Source organism: Astyanax mexicanus, chromosome 7 (genome assembly GCF_023375975.1).
Source record: "Astyanax mexicanus isolate ESR-SI-001 chromosome 7, AstMex3_surface, whole genome shotgun sequence".
Classification (NCBI taxonomy): domain Eukaryota; kingdom Metazoa; phylum Chordata; class Actinopteri; order Characiformes; family Acestrorhamphidae; genus Astyanax; species Astyanax mexicanus.
Genome location: NC_064414.1, coordinates 39,147,136 through 39,161,860, shown reverse-complemented (window position 1 = coordinate 39,161,860; position 14,725 = coordinate 39,147,136). Strand labels below are relative to the sequence as shown.

Here is a 14,725-nt window from a genome sequence, read left to right as displayed (position 1 = left end):
CCCACCCACTGTTCTACAACTTGCCAGCATTCTTCAGGAATCAATTATATCATATTATGTTCACTACTACCAAATATGATCAGCTCAGTCAATATATTTTATTTCTTTTTTAACAGTTCTGGAAATGTCTACTGGCTTGATTATGCAATATGGAGTATACGTGCTCTCACACACTTGCGCAGACCCCAGTGTGCCTCCCTCACCATAGAAACAAACACTAAGGGACCCCACTGGTTCCCTGAAGATGTAAAGAGACGTAAAGAGGTGGGGGGGGGGGGGGGGGGGGGTGTGTTAACACATTTCCAGGTGATGCTGACGCTCACAGGCTCATCACAGGATGGAATTAATGAATAAGTAAATGAGTGGATGGAAGAGGGAGAGATAGCTGTACACAAACAAACGAAAAGCAAAGCTTACCTGTCTGATCCTAGCAGTCGAAATACTCTGCTCGGGTCAGAAATCTCCTGTGTTACCTGCAGGCAAATGGATAGATTTAGAAATGAACAGGTGAAAATTGCATGTTAGGGTAGCATAATATTAAAAAAAAAAAAAAGAAAAAGAAAAAAAAGCACACTACATTTACTATACATTATTATACTGTGAATGTATTACCCCCAACAATAACACTTTGAACTTGTTTAAAGATATATTGTTATTTTTATGAAATAGATCCAGTCCACTGGACAATGTGGCCAAAACCTATATATCACAAAATATAATTTAAGTTTGGTTGATACCATAAAAGTCTAATACCAACAAGCCACAGAAAAATTGCCCACCTCTGAAAATTGAATTTGACAATTAATGACATGTGCCCTGAAATGAACATCATCCTCAGCAAGTCACAGAGATTGTTAATAATGTAGATTAAAATCTTAAATTTGTTATATATGAAAAATATATATATATAATGATTTCTGAACCATTTTTCATATTTATATACTGATATTAAATCACTGGTTAACCCTAATTTTTAGTGGCAGTTTGGCCTCCTGTCCACAAATGAACACCACTTTTTGGACCCTGAAAACTCTGTTCTGAGTGTGGTTGCAAAAAAAGAGCTGTATGAAAACTTTAAATATGAAACCTTTAAATACCTCCTTAGTTGCTACATAGTGAACTACATAAGCAACAAAAACACAATGTCTACTTCCAGATAGCAATACATTTTTGATTTTAACACATGGATACATGTAAGAAAACAAATATCATTTCATACTGCAATATATAATTTCCATACTGTTTTTTTTTTTTTTTCAAATACACAGTACTGATTTTTAATTATTAGTTTAGATATGTAAAGGTTGCGGTCAGTCAATGAATCATTTAGTGTAAACTCTGACTTCTAGGTAGCAGTGTTGTGCTCTGTTGTGTTGTGCCCTGATTGCATACAGGTCAGATTTTATTCAGATAATATAAATATGATAGTGTTTTTTATAATATGGAATATAACATTTAATCTAAACAAACACAATATATTGCCTTGGTTAGAGTATCACAACATATTATGATACATTGACACTGGTGTACTGATCATGACACATATAATATTTACAAGTTCTTAATAATACATACACCTACAAAAAACTTCTACTTAAAGATTTTATTACCTACTTTATTCCCTTTATTCAGCAATTTGCCACTTTCTGAGATTTTATGACTTTATGTGACCAACAATATACTATTGTGCTTCATTTGTATATTTAAATTATGACTTTTCAGTTCAATGCAAACAGACACCACTATTCTGGTAGATAAATCATCCCTCTGTTAGCACTACAATGACAACAGCCATGTTCAGTGCTCCAAAACAACATCTAAAGTGCTGTCCCTCTTTTAATCTATCAGTCTCTCGCACGCAGACACACAAGCAGGCAATTACACAAGGTGACAGCACCGGTGTAACACCTGATGGGGCTTCTGCTGCAAGACAGACAAGTCCCAGGTGGCCAACTATTCTCTTTCTCCTCTACAAACAGGCGCAGTCAAGCGCAGGCACTGGAATACTGAGGGTGCTGAGGTCCTTTCAGTAGCGTCAGAGGAGAAAAACAGCTGAATAATTTAATCCATCGCTCTTTGAGCAGCTGCTGCTTTCTGATTGGACATCAATTTTACATCACCTCTGATATTGTCATCTCAAAACACTGCCGTCTTTCATATTCGGTCACTCGCTGACACACACAGGCGAGCACACACACACGCACACACGGTATTGCTTTTCATAAGAGAGCTCACCTCATGGTGATCTTTGGTCTTTCATTGTTCTAACGATTGTGATCAGATAATTCATCTGAACATGACACACGGTGTTTAGGGTAACACCTCAAAACACCCACCCACCACTTTATAAAGAGGGACTCACACATGCTCACCCACCTCAACATCAGGACCTTTCATTTGTATATAAAAAATAAAATGGTGCTTTAAAGTAACATGTGGAAGTGTTACAGCTACAACCACACATTCATCAAAGGGATTCTATTCACTTTCTAACACTTTAAAGACGTGCAACGTTCATACAGGTTCATGGTCACCTGCACACTACTTTCACAGCATGGTCAACTTCCAGAAAGGCTCATTTTGTCAGCTTTGAATCTTAAGTTGACATAAATCTATAACAAGTGCCAGAATAAGGTAACTACTCACTGATGCAAAAAAACAGTTTATGCACGGACTTAAAAAAACGTCATTGCATATAAGCACGTACATTGAACAAATTCTGTGTTACTTCAGGGGACAGCTTGAGAACATATTTAAGCTATGAGGTGTAAGTTTGAACACTGGCCAGCTTTCTCATGGCAAGGCAATGTGATAGTAGGTGTCAGATGGATGAGACATTGATTCCATGTCTGAATTTGTTTAGGCATTTAACATATCTAACCCACAGTGTCTCGTATGTACAAGGAGTGCGTCATAGGGGGTATTATCACCTACAGTGGACAGCGCAGTGAGTGGTAATATTCATGGCCTGCACCATCTGATTATAAATGTATGTATGAACAGACAAACGATTCTAGCACAAAGCTCATCTGCACGCAATGCAGAAGACCCCATATGCGTGCTCAGAGCAGGTCAGTGCAGCATTTATTAATGCATTTTGTGTGCACTTACTGGCAACACTATAAGAAAATTATACATGATTTGAATTAAACTTATTATTAGAAAAGATATGGATTCATTGCAAGGGCTTATAATAATGTGATATTATTGTCGTACAACAAAATCCCTCTATTTGCACATCCCATCTTAGAAAGCTGGTGTCAGAGCTTAGTCTCAACAATGCTTCAGGTCATCTGCTGCAGAGAGGTTAAGGGTCTTTGGTCAAGGTCTCAACAGTGGCATCTTAGGATTGGGGCTTTACTATCCAGGTCCAAATTGATACATACCCCACATCCACCACTGTCCCCCTAATTTCCCTAAGGAATGTCATGTCATTTTAGTGACTTTTTTTCATTTAATTTTTCATTTCATATGTATGTCACCTTTATACTGTATTTTAATCCAATGAATATATATATGCAGTTGCATTAGAGCCATGTCACTCCAGCATGGATAGCGCTTATGACTATAAATGTGATACTTCCTTTATCAGTATCAAAAAATAAATACAATCACCATTGTGTCACTTTGACATCTCACAAATACTTAATATTAAAACAGTCTGAAGGACAGCAGACACTCAACACTGAAATTATCCAGTATAAATGTTTATGAAGATGTCAGTCAGTAGTCATGAAAGGTTTGTACACATTGTCATTCAGCCTTGTTAAACAGAATATCAAACCTACCTACAGTTGTGTGCAAAGGTTTGGAAGTTAAAGTTTTATTGAGTTGCTAAGTGACAACAAATGAGCACTTATTCTACAGGAAACAAATGTATCAAATTTTAGAGCACATTTAGATTTATTTGCTCAATGTAAAGCCAATAAAATGTGGCGAACTGCATATTTGTGATGAATTTATTTTTTACATCATATGGTAAATAATATAAATGATTGTGAATCCTTTAGTCCTATGCTTGTGGGTAGTACAGCCCCCATATAACTCAGTGAATTGTGAATATGACAGTAAAAACGTACTCCATACTACTCCATACTACATACTAAAAAATGTTTGAGGTTATGCTGGTCATATTGTACAATCAGTATAAATACTATGAGCTTACCTCATTTGATTTGAAGCTCTTCCCTTGCATACCGTGTTTCCAGAAGGCCAGAACACTGTCCTGAAGACACACTGACAAACAGACATGCAGCACAAACATACACAATTACAATCACATTGATAAACAGCACACACACAAACCATCAACAAATACAACACTGAATACATTAAATAAAACAATAAAAATAGGCTTACCAACTGAGCCAATGCAGAAATCAAAGCTGAGTTCAGAGGCAAGTTTCTTATTAGACTTGAGTTTTCCTTGCAGATTCACAATCTTCAGATTTTCTGCAAAGACACACAAACACAAATTTATTCACACACACTTCTACACTCCGTCTCCTTCTGGGCTAAAGCAGAAAAAGCCATACTCACTGTCTAGGCACACAAGCACAGTGTCTCTCTCCAGCTGAGTTACATGGATCGCATCAACCTGATTAGCAGCTACAGCAAAAACCAAGAAACAAGATAAAAAAAACAAGTATGTAAGTGTTTAAACCAGTATAAATGGATCAGAGGAAAAAAAGACTTTAAAAACTAACATACACATATATAACATAAACAAGCAGACAGCAAGCATCGCAAACAGCACTGAAAATGGAAAAGCACTGATTTCTGTCTCTGTCCATAAATGGACCATAAATGAATGCTTTCCATATTTTTCACTACTTTATTTGTTATTTTATTACACTAAATTCACACAATTTGGTAAGTAACATAATACAGGAGGGTGATAAATCCTGCAAGTGACAACTGAAGTTATGCACAGGGCTCAGCCAGGATTTATTATTCACCCAACTTACAACAACAATCTAACACTGGCTCGACAAGAAACCAAAAGCACATCATAACAATATGTTCATGGTCCACTGCCTCAACTCCCAAGTATTCAGACCTACAGAGAAAATTAACCAATACTGGGTACTCCTAAAAACAAATAGAAAAAACCCTCCTTAGACTGGACTCACTTCCTTTAACAGACAATCAAGCTCAGCACACTACCTGAGCATAACAGCATTAGTACATAAGTGCAATAGTATTAACTCATAACAATAGACAAGTATCATTTAAGATAATACATAGTTTTTTTTTCTTTACAAAATATACAATGAAATGCAATATTATTTACGATTACTACTAATTATTATTATAAGCATGTATAATCAATTAATGTACAGTAAATTACAAATTAATTAAAAATTTCCAATTTTCTTCTGTTTATTTTATATGGTAAAATATATCTTGGTCTCGGCTTGTCTCTGTCTCCGTCACCCCTGGTCTTGACTTGGACTTGGTCTTAAATTGGATAGACCACCCACCCACCCAAAACTCTTTATCATTAATGTTTTACTAATTAAATTAAAAAAAACATCTTAGTTAATGTAATAATTTAATAAATCTCTGATATGTAATTTCTTGGAGATACAGTAGGTTGATATGGTAGGTTTTTGTTTTCCAGGAGACTGAGATGTTCTGCTGATGGCTGTTATCAGGACACTCCTGCTGTGTAGGGCAGAAGTGAGCTCAGGCTGTGAGAATCTAATGGACAAACTACAGGAGAAGGTTCTATGTAGACCTTTTTCCATCTGCTCAGAGTCTTCAAGACACTTAAAGATTCTTTGACACACTGAGACTGATTGTTCCCTGAGAGGAACGTGGAGACATTAGATAAGAACATGCTGTGCTCATTTTTAAGCTGTTGGAGGCACCAGAGTAGAGCTTTCACGCTCAACAGAGCTGAATAACAAGAAGTTAATTAGACACTGCTGATAAAGCCATACTGGGGGATTTGATCCAGTGGTTTTATATTTAGTGATAAGCATTAAGTTTTGATATGCTTTAAAAACCATTTACAGGAAATGGCCAACTGTTTACATACAAATAAAAAGTCTGTGTTAGTTTAATTTTCAGGGATTTGTTTTGCTGCCTTGTTTAATACTTTTCTGTAAAGCCAGCATCACATATATGAACATGCATTCAATTTACAGCTGATGTGTTTCTGATAATCTAATCTTTATTACACACTGTAACTACATAAAAAAGCCTAAAACGATTTAATTGTACACCACTTACTGTTTAGGAGACAATGTTTCCTTAGAAATTTTGAAATATTTTATTGCAATTATGAGGCAGATTTATTTCCTTTTGACATGGCAAAATAAGGCACTTGGAAAAACATTATTTAACATTTATATAATGCGTGGAGTACCTGAGCCGATCTCCGTAAACCAGGACGAGCACGAGTTAAGGTTAATGGTTTCAAAGCGAACAACTTGGCCAGGCTCAGTGCCCTGACTGACAGCCACACACACCATGGGGTACTCCTGCTCTGGCACCACCAACATCTCAAACACACGCAGAGGACTCGGCAAGGGAAAATCAAAATGCTGGAGGAGAGAAATAAAAACGTTTTACTTCTATTTTGTGATCATTCATATTTAGTATTATGTGTATATATTTAGGATGAGTTTTGTGGATGTCAGGGGGGGTAAGAGTGAAGACCACAAGTGAGTGCATGTGCACTAACCTTTATAAGCATGAATCTCTGCATGGGTTCGTACCATTGTAGAAGAACAATGCCATACTGCAGTGCCCCACATAGGTACTTATGTCCTGTATATGGATTACGCACTGACAGAAAAAGAATGGGAATAATAAAAATAATGTATGCACAATCAGTACTGTTAATACTGCAATTACCACTGAAATGTTATATTAAGTGAAAAATAACACATTCACAACAACATTTTGGCTGTCAATTTACAGTTTGCTGATAAATTAAAAAACAATTAATAAGTCCAATATTGACATTATGGGCAATTAAAATTATATGAAAAAGCCCAGTCCCAAATTCACCCCTTAGGCCCTACAATTTAGCCCTATTCCTCTATTTTACAAGTAGACAACTAGGGGAGGGTGTCCTGATTCTTGTTAGGCTGAAGGGGAAGGGGGGAGTGTTAGGGCTACATTACCCTTCAAACTGAGATTTTTCAGAGAGACACTCTTAAAACAGAGGGCTGGAAATCACTGGCAAGATGAAGCACAAGCAATTAAAGAAAATACTTTCCTTGTTAAAAATTAAGACAAAATCTATTTTACTGTAGTTCAAATATTTTACGGGCATCATCTCTCCAACACGCAAAAATAAATAAATAAATAAAATCTAATAAAAGCTTATTTAAGCTCCCTATCACAGAGAAATTAAAGGAAAATACAATAATAAATCACTGCTGCACTGCCTGCTCTTTTTCTGAAGACATATAATGCCCTAAAGTTAACTAGTTAGCCAGCAGGTAAAGCTAGGTTGCTGAACTTTAACGCTCCACTGCTATATATGTATTGGGTGCTTGAAGGGTTTGTTCCAATTTTTAGAGGGAGGATTTCACTCCTTCCCCTTGTAGCTTGAAAACAAGGGGTAGGGGTACAAATAAGAAATGAGATTTGGACTTAACTTGGAATTATATTAAATATTTCAAATCATTAAGTGAAATGCAGAGGTAGAAGATAAAAGATATTTTGGTTACATACACTTTCATGCATTCTGCCCCAGATGAACTGAAAACTCATTCTTGCCATGAGATGCTTATCAATCAAGACTGTATGTAAAAACTCAATCACAACTAGGAATGTTAGTGAATTGTCAGTGACAGACAGTAACAAAGTACACATAAAATTGTTCTCTCACCAATGCAGCACTTGTGGCAGCCCTTTGTGTCTGGGATTTTGGTGGTCAGGGCAAACCTCCTGTTGACAAGCAAAACAAAATTAATTACAGTAATTTATTAGCTTTTATCTAAAGATGGGAACGACCCGATACCTTATCGGTATCAGGGCTATATTGACGTAACTTAGTGTATCGGATATCGGGAGACCACGGCTGATCCACTTACCGTTCCATATTCAAAATATGTCAAAATTAAAGTCTCCTGCTCAACCAGTGCAAAAAATTAGTCTAGAGCCCTGTAATTAATATTTAACATATTTACAATTAATTTTTTTTTCATATGTAATTAAAAGTTTAATATTTAATTTGAAAGAAAACTACTGTGCGTATATAAAGTGTGTCAAATAAATGCCTTTGCAACGCATTTACATTAAATGCACTTGTGTATACACTTCTAAGGGCTGTGCGGTCTGTTTCAGTCTTAGTATGTTACCTTAATCATACTACTAAAAAAAAAAAAAAAAGTATTGGTATTGGCAGATTTTTATCAGTTCTATATTGGATTTGGGTCAGAGCTAAAAAAAAAAAAAAAAAAAAAAGTAGATCGTCCCATTACTACTTTTATCTATATAATTACAAATGGAATCATGCCATACAGAGACAAAGAGAGAGACATACAATACATACAGACAAGTAAGTCTAAAGGGTAAACAAGAAGTATCAGGTTATGGAAATGCTGACCATGTAAGTGCTTGTAGTGTATTCATTAAGACTGTTTGTGTTTGCCTGTGAGATACTATGCAAAGCTGACATCATGGATTAGTCAGTGTTAACACTGAGTTCAACCTAAGGTAGGTGTAAACTGAGCTTAAATGTCTTTGGGTTCAACTCGGGATGAGCCTAGTTAAATGACACAGGTGGGTTAATGTATTTGGGCAGTAATTTGCACAAGAGCGCCACGTTATCCAAGGTGAGAGTGGGAGGAGAACACGCCATAGTCTCCATAGCCAAGAGAGAACAACAGAGGACGATCTTCCTGAGGTAAGAAATTAAGCCTGTCTACACATTATCGGATTTGGGTCATGCACATGAATGAGCTATGAACTCCAGCTGATAATCAGGACTGCTGAGAAGAATACTGGGTGTTCCTCATTAACACCTGACACATGAAATACACTATATGGGCTAAAGCATAGGGACACTCAATTATTAATAATTAATTTCAGGTGCTTAATTCAGTCCTATTGCCACAGATGTCGAAAGCAAGCACCTAACAATGCAGTCAGTCTTTACAAACATTAGTAAAAGAATGAGTGGTTCTATAGATCCCAATGTTTTTGAGAGGGGTACTAAATATTAATGAAAAATGAAAGAATTTAGGAACTACATAGCGTTTTTGATGTTTGGCCAATATTAGGAAAATGTTACAAGCCTGACTTCACTGTGCCAACTAAATTTGGAGGAGGAGGTATAATGCAATGGGGTTGTTTTTCAAGGGGGGGGACTATGACTCTTAATTCCAGTAAAGGGAATATTAATGCTTTATCCATTAGAGATTTTGGATAATTGCATGCATATAACTATAGGGAAAGTTTAGAGAAGGCTGTATATTATATTAAATATGGCATTCTGGCAAAGAAAACATGTTGTGCATAATATAAATAACACTAAAAAGTTGACAAGTTTGTATCTTTTGTATCTGAATGTAAGTCCATATATGTATAATGGTGCATGTGTGTACCTGGGTAGTATCCTATCAGGAAATCTGTGTGTCTGAAACTGTGCAGCAAGTCCAGGCTTTTTGAGCTGCTCAAAGAGGCCCAACAGATTGTGAGAATACAGCTGGAAGGTTTTACCTGGGACAGGAGGAAAAACAGACACACATTTTCAGAACGACAGCAAAACTATACATTTTAACTGCATAACTGCATACTGGTGTTCGGTGTCTGCTGTTCAACATAAGACATGTACAGTAAGGCAGATGCACAACTTAATCCTGGCTATGTAAAAGAAAAAAGTAAGGGAAGGGGAGGAAATTATATCAGATGAATACCAGCATGAATGTAATAGGGGGTATGCTGTGTGCACAGAAAGACAACCGGTGTGCATCATGTGTGCCTGAGCATGTAAGAGTGCTTTTACCTTCTGATTATGGTGATTAGGCGTTAGAAGAGTCAGCAGGGAGTGAGATCAGCCATGATCAGAGAAGTAAAGGAAGAGAGAGCCAATGGGAGGGAGAAAGAAAGTAATCATGTAGCTACTGCACACAAACATTCAAAACAAGACAGGAGCAGGAAGCGTGTATATTAAACAATGACAATTTGAATTATAGAGAACAGGGAGAGCATTAAAGCACTGGTGTTTAGGGAAAAAAAACTGCTAGGTCATACTGTCCACACATGTGATCCAGGTCTACAAACCAACAGCGTATAATGACAGAAATGTATCATATCAGCAGATTAACAGCACTATTATATTAGCAAATTAATCATCATGGTGAAACAGTAGCTAGCAATAAATAAAGATGGTTATGGGAGGGACGCCTTTTGGCCAGAAATGACATTTTGTTTGTTTATAGACATACTTAACCTACAATATATCTCCATTTCCAAAAAATCAATTCAAAGAAATATTTATAGCTATAAATAGTATATTTTTAGAGGAAATATTTAAAGAAAATACTTTGCAACAGGAATTTACAGGTTGATGCTCTGTATTAAGCTGCATTAATGCTTACCCATAACATTCAAAAATCCTACCTGATAATGACATCAGATTATTATTTATAATGTAGAGCCAGGTACACCTCCGCGGAAACAACTAAAACACAACAATCAAACACACACACGTGCAAACAAACACACAGAGTATATTGAAACAGCAGGTCACTAATAAACACTGTGCAAATGCAGTATTAAGCAGTTAAAGCTCAGCCCACCTGTATACATCTATACCTCACTAACAAATGGCCTATGTGGTTAAATACACAACTATCGTATGGAAGAATCTATAAACGAGTAGGGTAAATGGACAGATCAGGATTTTGTCTGTACCTGCTCCATGGTGGCCTCATGTAACTCATTCATGTTTAGAGTGTAGATTCCATCCTCTGACCCAAAGATCAGGTACTGATCTAAAACAAGAACAAACACATTCTAGATTTTAAACACAAACACGCATGCACACACAAGTGAGAACACACTCAGAAATACTTAGAGGTAGTTACCTTTAGTATCTGGGTGGATCCAGGAAGTGGCACAGTTAACTTTAAGAGGACATCCGTCAAACACTTTAGAGAAACAAGCTCCCATCTAATCAAACACACAGATACAAATTGAAGAAAGCTGAAGCACACAGTGGCACAAAAGTCATCATCTACATGTTCAACAGATATGTTCAATAGATTTCATACTGCGTTGTGCAATACAGGATTATTTTTTTTTTCATGTCTGACATACATATAACCGCTGGGTGAAGATATAGATTGGTGAAAAACAAAAGGAAACACTCACCAAAACTTTAGGTGTGGGTGGTAGGCCATTTATTGCAGGTTTCTGAGAGAGAACAACAGACAAGTGTTTTAGACTAATTCTAATGAGTCAAGTTTCAGACAATTTATAATTACACAAATATTAATTATTGCTGATTAGAAAAACTGAGCATGATAAATGCAGAAACTAAAGATCTCAAGTTTTAAATGTGTTCTATTAATTATTTTGTTATGTTAAGATGTTAAGAGTAACAGCCATGTATTAACATTACTCTTTAGTTTAACAACAAGACTAGTTCTTGAATATTAATATTGTAAGTAGAGTTAAAGTAACTATTTGTCCTTATACAACTCTGCTCTGTCTTTATTTTGGCTGTACAATACTATTAAAATGTCATAAGCAGCCATTTTTTTTTGTTTTTCAGTAGTATTCGTGTAAAATAGATGATCACAAATAAAGCTGCACAAGCTTGCTGCAATTATTGTTTGTGCTGCTATTTGATATTTTGCAAAACACTCTGCAGCTACAAATAGTGCAGCAGCATTGACTCCAGCGGCTGCAATAGATCCAATGTTATGTGATGGAACAGAAAATGAGAATAATTTTTTTAAAAGGCTGGAATTACTTTTAATGTGACCAACTTTGTGTATAGATATGACTTTATTAATATGCATCTAGCCTGATTCGCAACAGAATTTGTTACAAATGTGGAGTTAAAAATATTCTGAGGGAGAAGAGCTCACGTGTGCCCACTGTGCAGGCAAGTGCCGCATGTTTATAACATTCTAACTTTTCTTATAATCACAGTTTAATTTGTTACTTTGCTATATTGTGATTATCACACCATAGCTTTATAAAAAAAATTAAAAGAATTAAAAAAAAAAAAAAAAATGCAGGCCAACGTCACAGACCATTTTATTAAGCTCGACCTGAGAGAGCCAGAGGAAAGGGGTGGGAAATCTGACAGCGTTCGGGTTGGGCATTGGGTTGGGCAGATAACCTAAACTCTAACTTGTGTATCCCCCTGTAATGAAACATTCTCATTCACACACTCACAGGAAAATCCCTCTTCTCCTTTCTCTGTGGACGGCTAGGTGGTGATTTAGGAGTGTCCCCGTTCACAGTGTCCTCAGACTCTTCTTCTAAAGAGAGACAGAGATATATGAAATGTAACAGAAGGAAAATGGAAACGTCATGTCTGGCAGAGGCAGTCTGATTCCTCTAAGGTGAAGCAGAACAAAGACAGTAATGTCTTTACAGTAAGTCTTACCTCTGGGTTTGGAAACAAGAGGAGCTTAAAGAAAGGCAAGACAGGCAGACAGGCAAAAGAGAAAGAATGTTTAGAGGAAGAGAAAGAAGTCCAGAGCCAATAAACAAAGCATAAATCAAATGTTCAGCCAAGAAGAGAAATAAGAGAAGTACAGAGAATACTAACACAGCAACCCATGACTGGCTGGATTTGAAGGAGAAGAAAGAAACTTCTATTGACTATTTCTACAGACAATTCTATTCCTATAGACAACATAGTTCTATAAATATACACAACACTATTCTATTCCTACAGACAACAATTTAATTCCTATAGACAACATAATTCTCTACCTATACAACACACTATTCTATTCCTATACACAACAGAATTGTATACCTATAGACAAAACAACTTTATTCTTATAGAATAAAGAAAATTCAGGTACCAGTCTCTGTGTGTGAGAGCAGTCCAGGGCTGCTGACACTGGCAGACAGGTAATCAGGCTGTGTGTGTTCGGCCCTGCTGCCTCTCTCAGGGGTGCTCTGTCTACGCTGTCCCAGTCCTGGCCCATTATCTGAACCTGGGAAGCGCTTAACTGTCGAGCATCCGTCATTCAGACCCAGCTCATCTGATGCACTGCTCAGGCGTGGCTAAAAGGTAAAAAGGTATAGTGCATATTTAGTGTTTATGTAAACATACCTAACCTTAGCCAACTATTTCTTAGCAGTGATTTGCCTTTTTATACTTTTATAAACAAACACACATGCAATCATTCCAGACTTACCTTTGGAGGTAAAGGTGGAGGCACTCCCTGCTTAAGAGTCGAGCTGAAGAAAAAAATTTACAAGCGAGAGTACTGAATGTTTGGAAGGTTAAGCCACAACCTTAACAAATATTTAATATAACAAATGGGTGGATGGTAGAGGAAAGGTGTTGTATAATTAAATTAAAAAGCATTTTAACTATACACAATATATTACAATATATGGCCATGCATACAAAACACTCTGCATATCAACCTGAACTTAGTATAGATTCTTGTATATTGTATTTTTTATTAGTAAAGTGATTTTATTAAAAATGTTGTACTCTAAGTACATTGTAGTCTTACTCTCTGAAATTAAGCATGCAGTTAAGTTCAGTGTTTTTTACAAACTGGAAATCTCAGCAATAAACTCATATTGGGCTTTATATTGTGCCCAATATTTTGATACTGTCCATCCCTATTACTCACAACTCACATTTCCACATCCATAAATGCATCCTCCAGTGGTGCCATGTGCCCCCTAAAGAAAAAGAAAAACACAAGGATTGAGGGAGGGAGAAACAAAATGTGATCATGGCTCCTCTATACAGTAAAGGTGCAGTTCCTCTTTATGCAAACTGAACTGAGGAGTGTGATGTATATGAAATTCTACTGGTTGAATATTAGAGGCAGGAAAATGAAGAAAGCAAACCCTGGCAAATCTAGTTGTACTATAGTGCACAGCACACATTACAGGTGCACCAGTAGTCATGGTTCAGAAATATAGTGCAAGTAACTACTGCAATTCTACCAAATCTAAGCTTTATTTGCTAAGAGCTCAATCTTTCTGAGTGGAAATCGCACTTGTGAAATTAGTTTGTACATTATATTAATCACTCTTCATTTACTGTTTGGACATTACGTCCATAGCTGTGCACATGCATGTGCCAAAAGCCTTACTGGTAACCATTCATTAACTTTTGGCAAGCATAAAGAATAAAACACAAGAACTACACTTAAAAGAAGTAAAACACAAACACACACTGCAGGCTTTACCGTATAAACAACTCCTCCTCAACGCTTTTCAGGAGACTCCTTCAGTGAAGACGAGGAATGGGTGCAACAAAAGGGGAAAGAAACAAATACACAGGAATAGAAGAGAAGAAGACCAAACAGTCAAAGCAGAGGGAGTGAGAGCAGCAAGACAGACAGACAGACCAAAGCAAGAGAACTCAGACATACAGATGGGACAGGTTAGCCAGTGATGATGGGCAGAACACATGCACCAAAGAATGATTCTAAGAAAAAACGATGAGGAAGACGGTGATGTGGTAAAAAGCAGTGATTTAAGGTCATCGGCTGGGTGGGCAGGCTGTTTGCCATCTTTATGTAAAGTGTTTCTGAACATA

The 14,725-nt window shown here is 36.6% G+C and overlaps 1 protein-coding gene across 8 annotated transcripts in view; it reads right to left on the bottom strand.

Moving 5' to 3' along the window:
* The window catches only part of map4k5 (mitogen-activated protein kinase kinase kinase kinase 5), a 45,528-nt gene that overhangs the window by 2,682 nt on the left and 28,121 nt on the right, over nucleotides 1-14,725 (bottom strand). For 2 of the 8 annotated variants that reach the window (XM_007248518.4, XM_049481318.1), the window contains 18 exons: nucleotides 14,373-14,411; nucleotides 13,813-13,857; nucleotides 13,356-13,398; nucleotides 13,017-13,221; nucleotides 12,590-12,613; nucleotides 12,376-12,461; nucleotides 11,341-11,382; nucleotides 11,055-11,139; nucleotides 10,882-10,961; nucleotides 10,588-10,648; nucleotides 9,570-9,684; nucleotides 7,850-7,908; nucleotides 6,692-6,795; nucleotides 6,374-6,551; nucleotides 4,540-4,608; nucleotides 4,360-4,452; nucleotides 4,166-4,236; nucleotides 418-473 (listed from right to left, as the gene is read on the bottom strand). In XM_007248518.4, the coding sequence (XP_007248580.3) occupies nucleotides 418-473; nucleotides 4,166-4,236; nucleotides 4,360-4,452; nucleotides 4,540-4,608; nucleotides 6,374-6,551; nucleotides 6,692-6,795; nucleotides 7,850-7,908; nucleotides 9,570-9,684; nucleotides 10,588-10,648; nucleotides 10,882-10,961; nucleotides 11,055-11,139; nucleotides 11,341-11,382; nucleotides 12,376-12,461; nucleotides 12,590-12,613; nucleotides 13,017-13,221; nucleotides 13,356-13,398; nucleotides 13,813-13,857; nucleotides 14,373-14,411 (1,455 nt within the window). Of the gene's footprint in view, nucleotides 1-417; nucleotides 474-4,165; nucleotides 4,237-4,359; nucleotides 4,453-4,539; nucleotides 4,609-6,373; nucleotides 6,552-6,691; nucleotides 6,796-7,849; nucleotides 7,909-9,569; nucleotides 9,685-10,587; nucleotides 10,649-10,881; nucleotides 10,962-11,054; nucleotides 11,140-11,340; nucleotides 11,383-12,375; nucleotides 12,462-12,589; nucleotides 12,614-13,016; nucleotides 13,222-13,355; nucleotides 13,399-13,812; nucleotides 13,858-14,372; nucleotides 14,412-14,725 lie in introns of those variants that run through there. The other 6 variants (XM_049481315.1, XM_049481319.1, XM_049481316.1 and 3 more) reach the window with 5 other exon arrangements.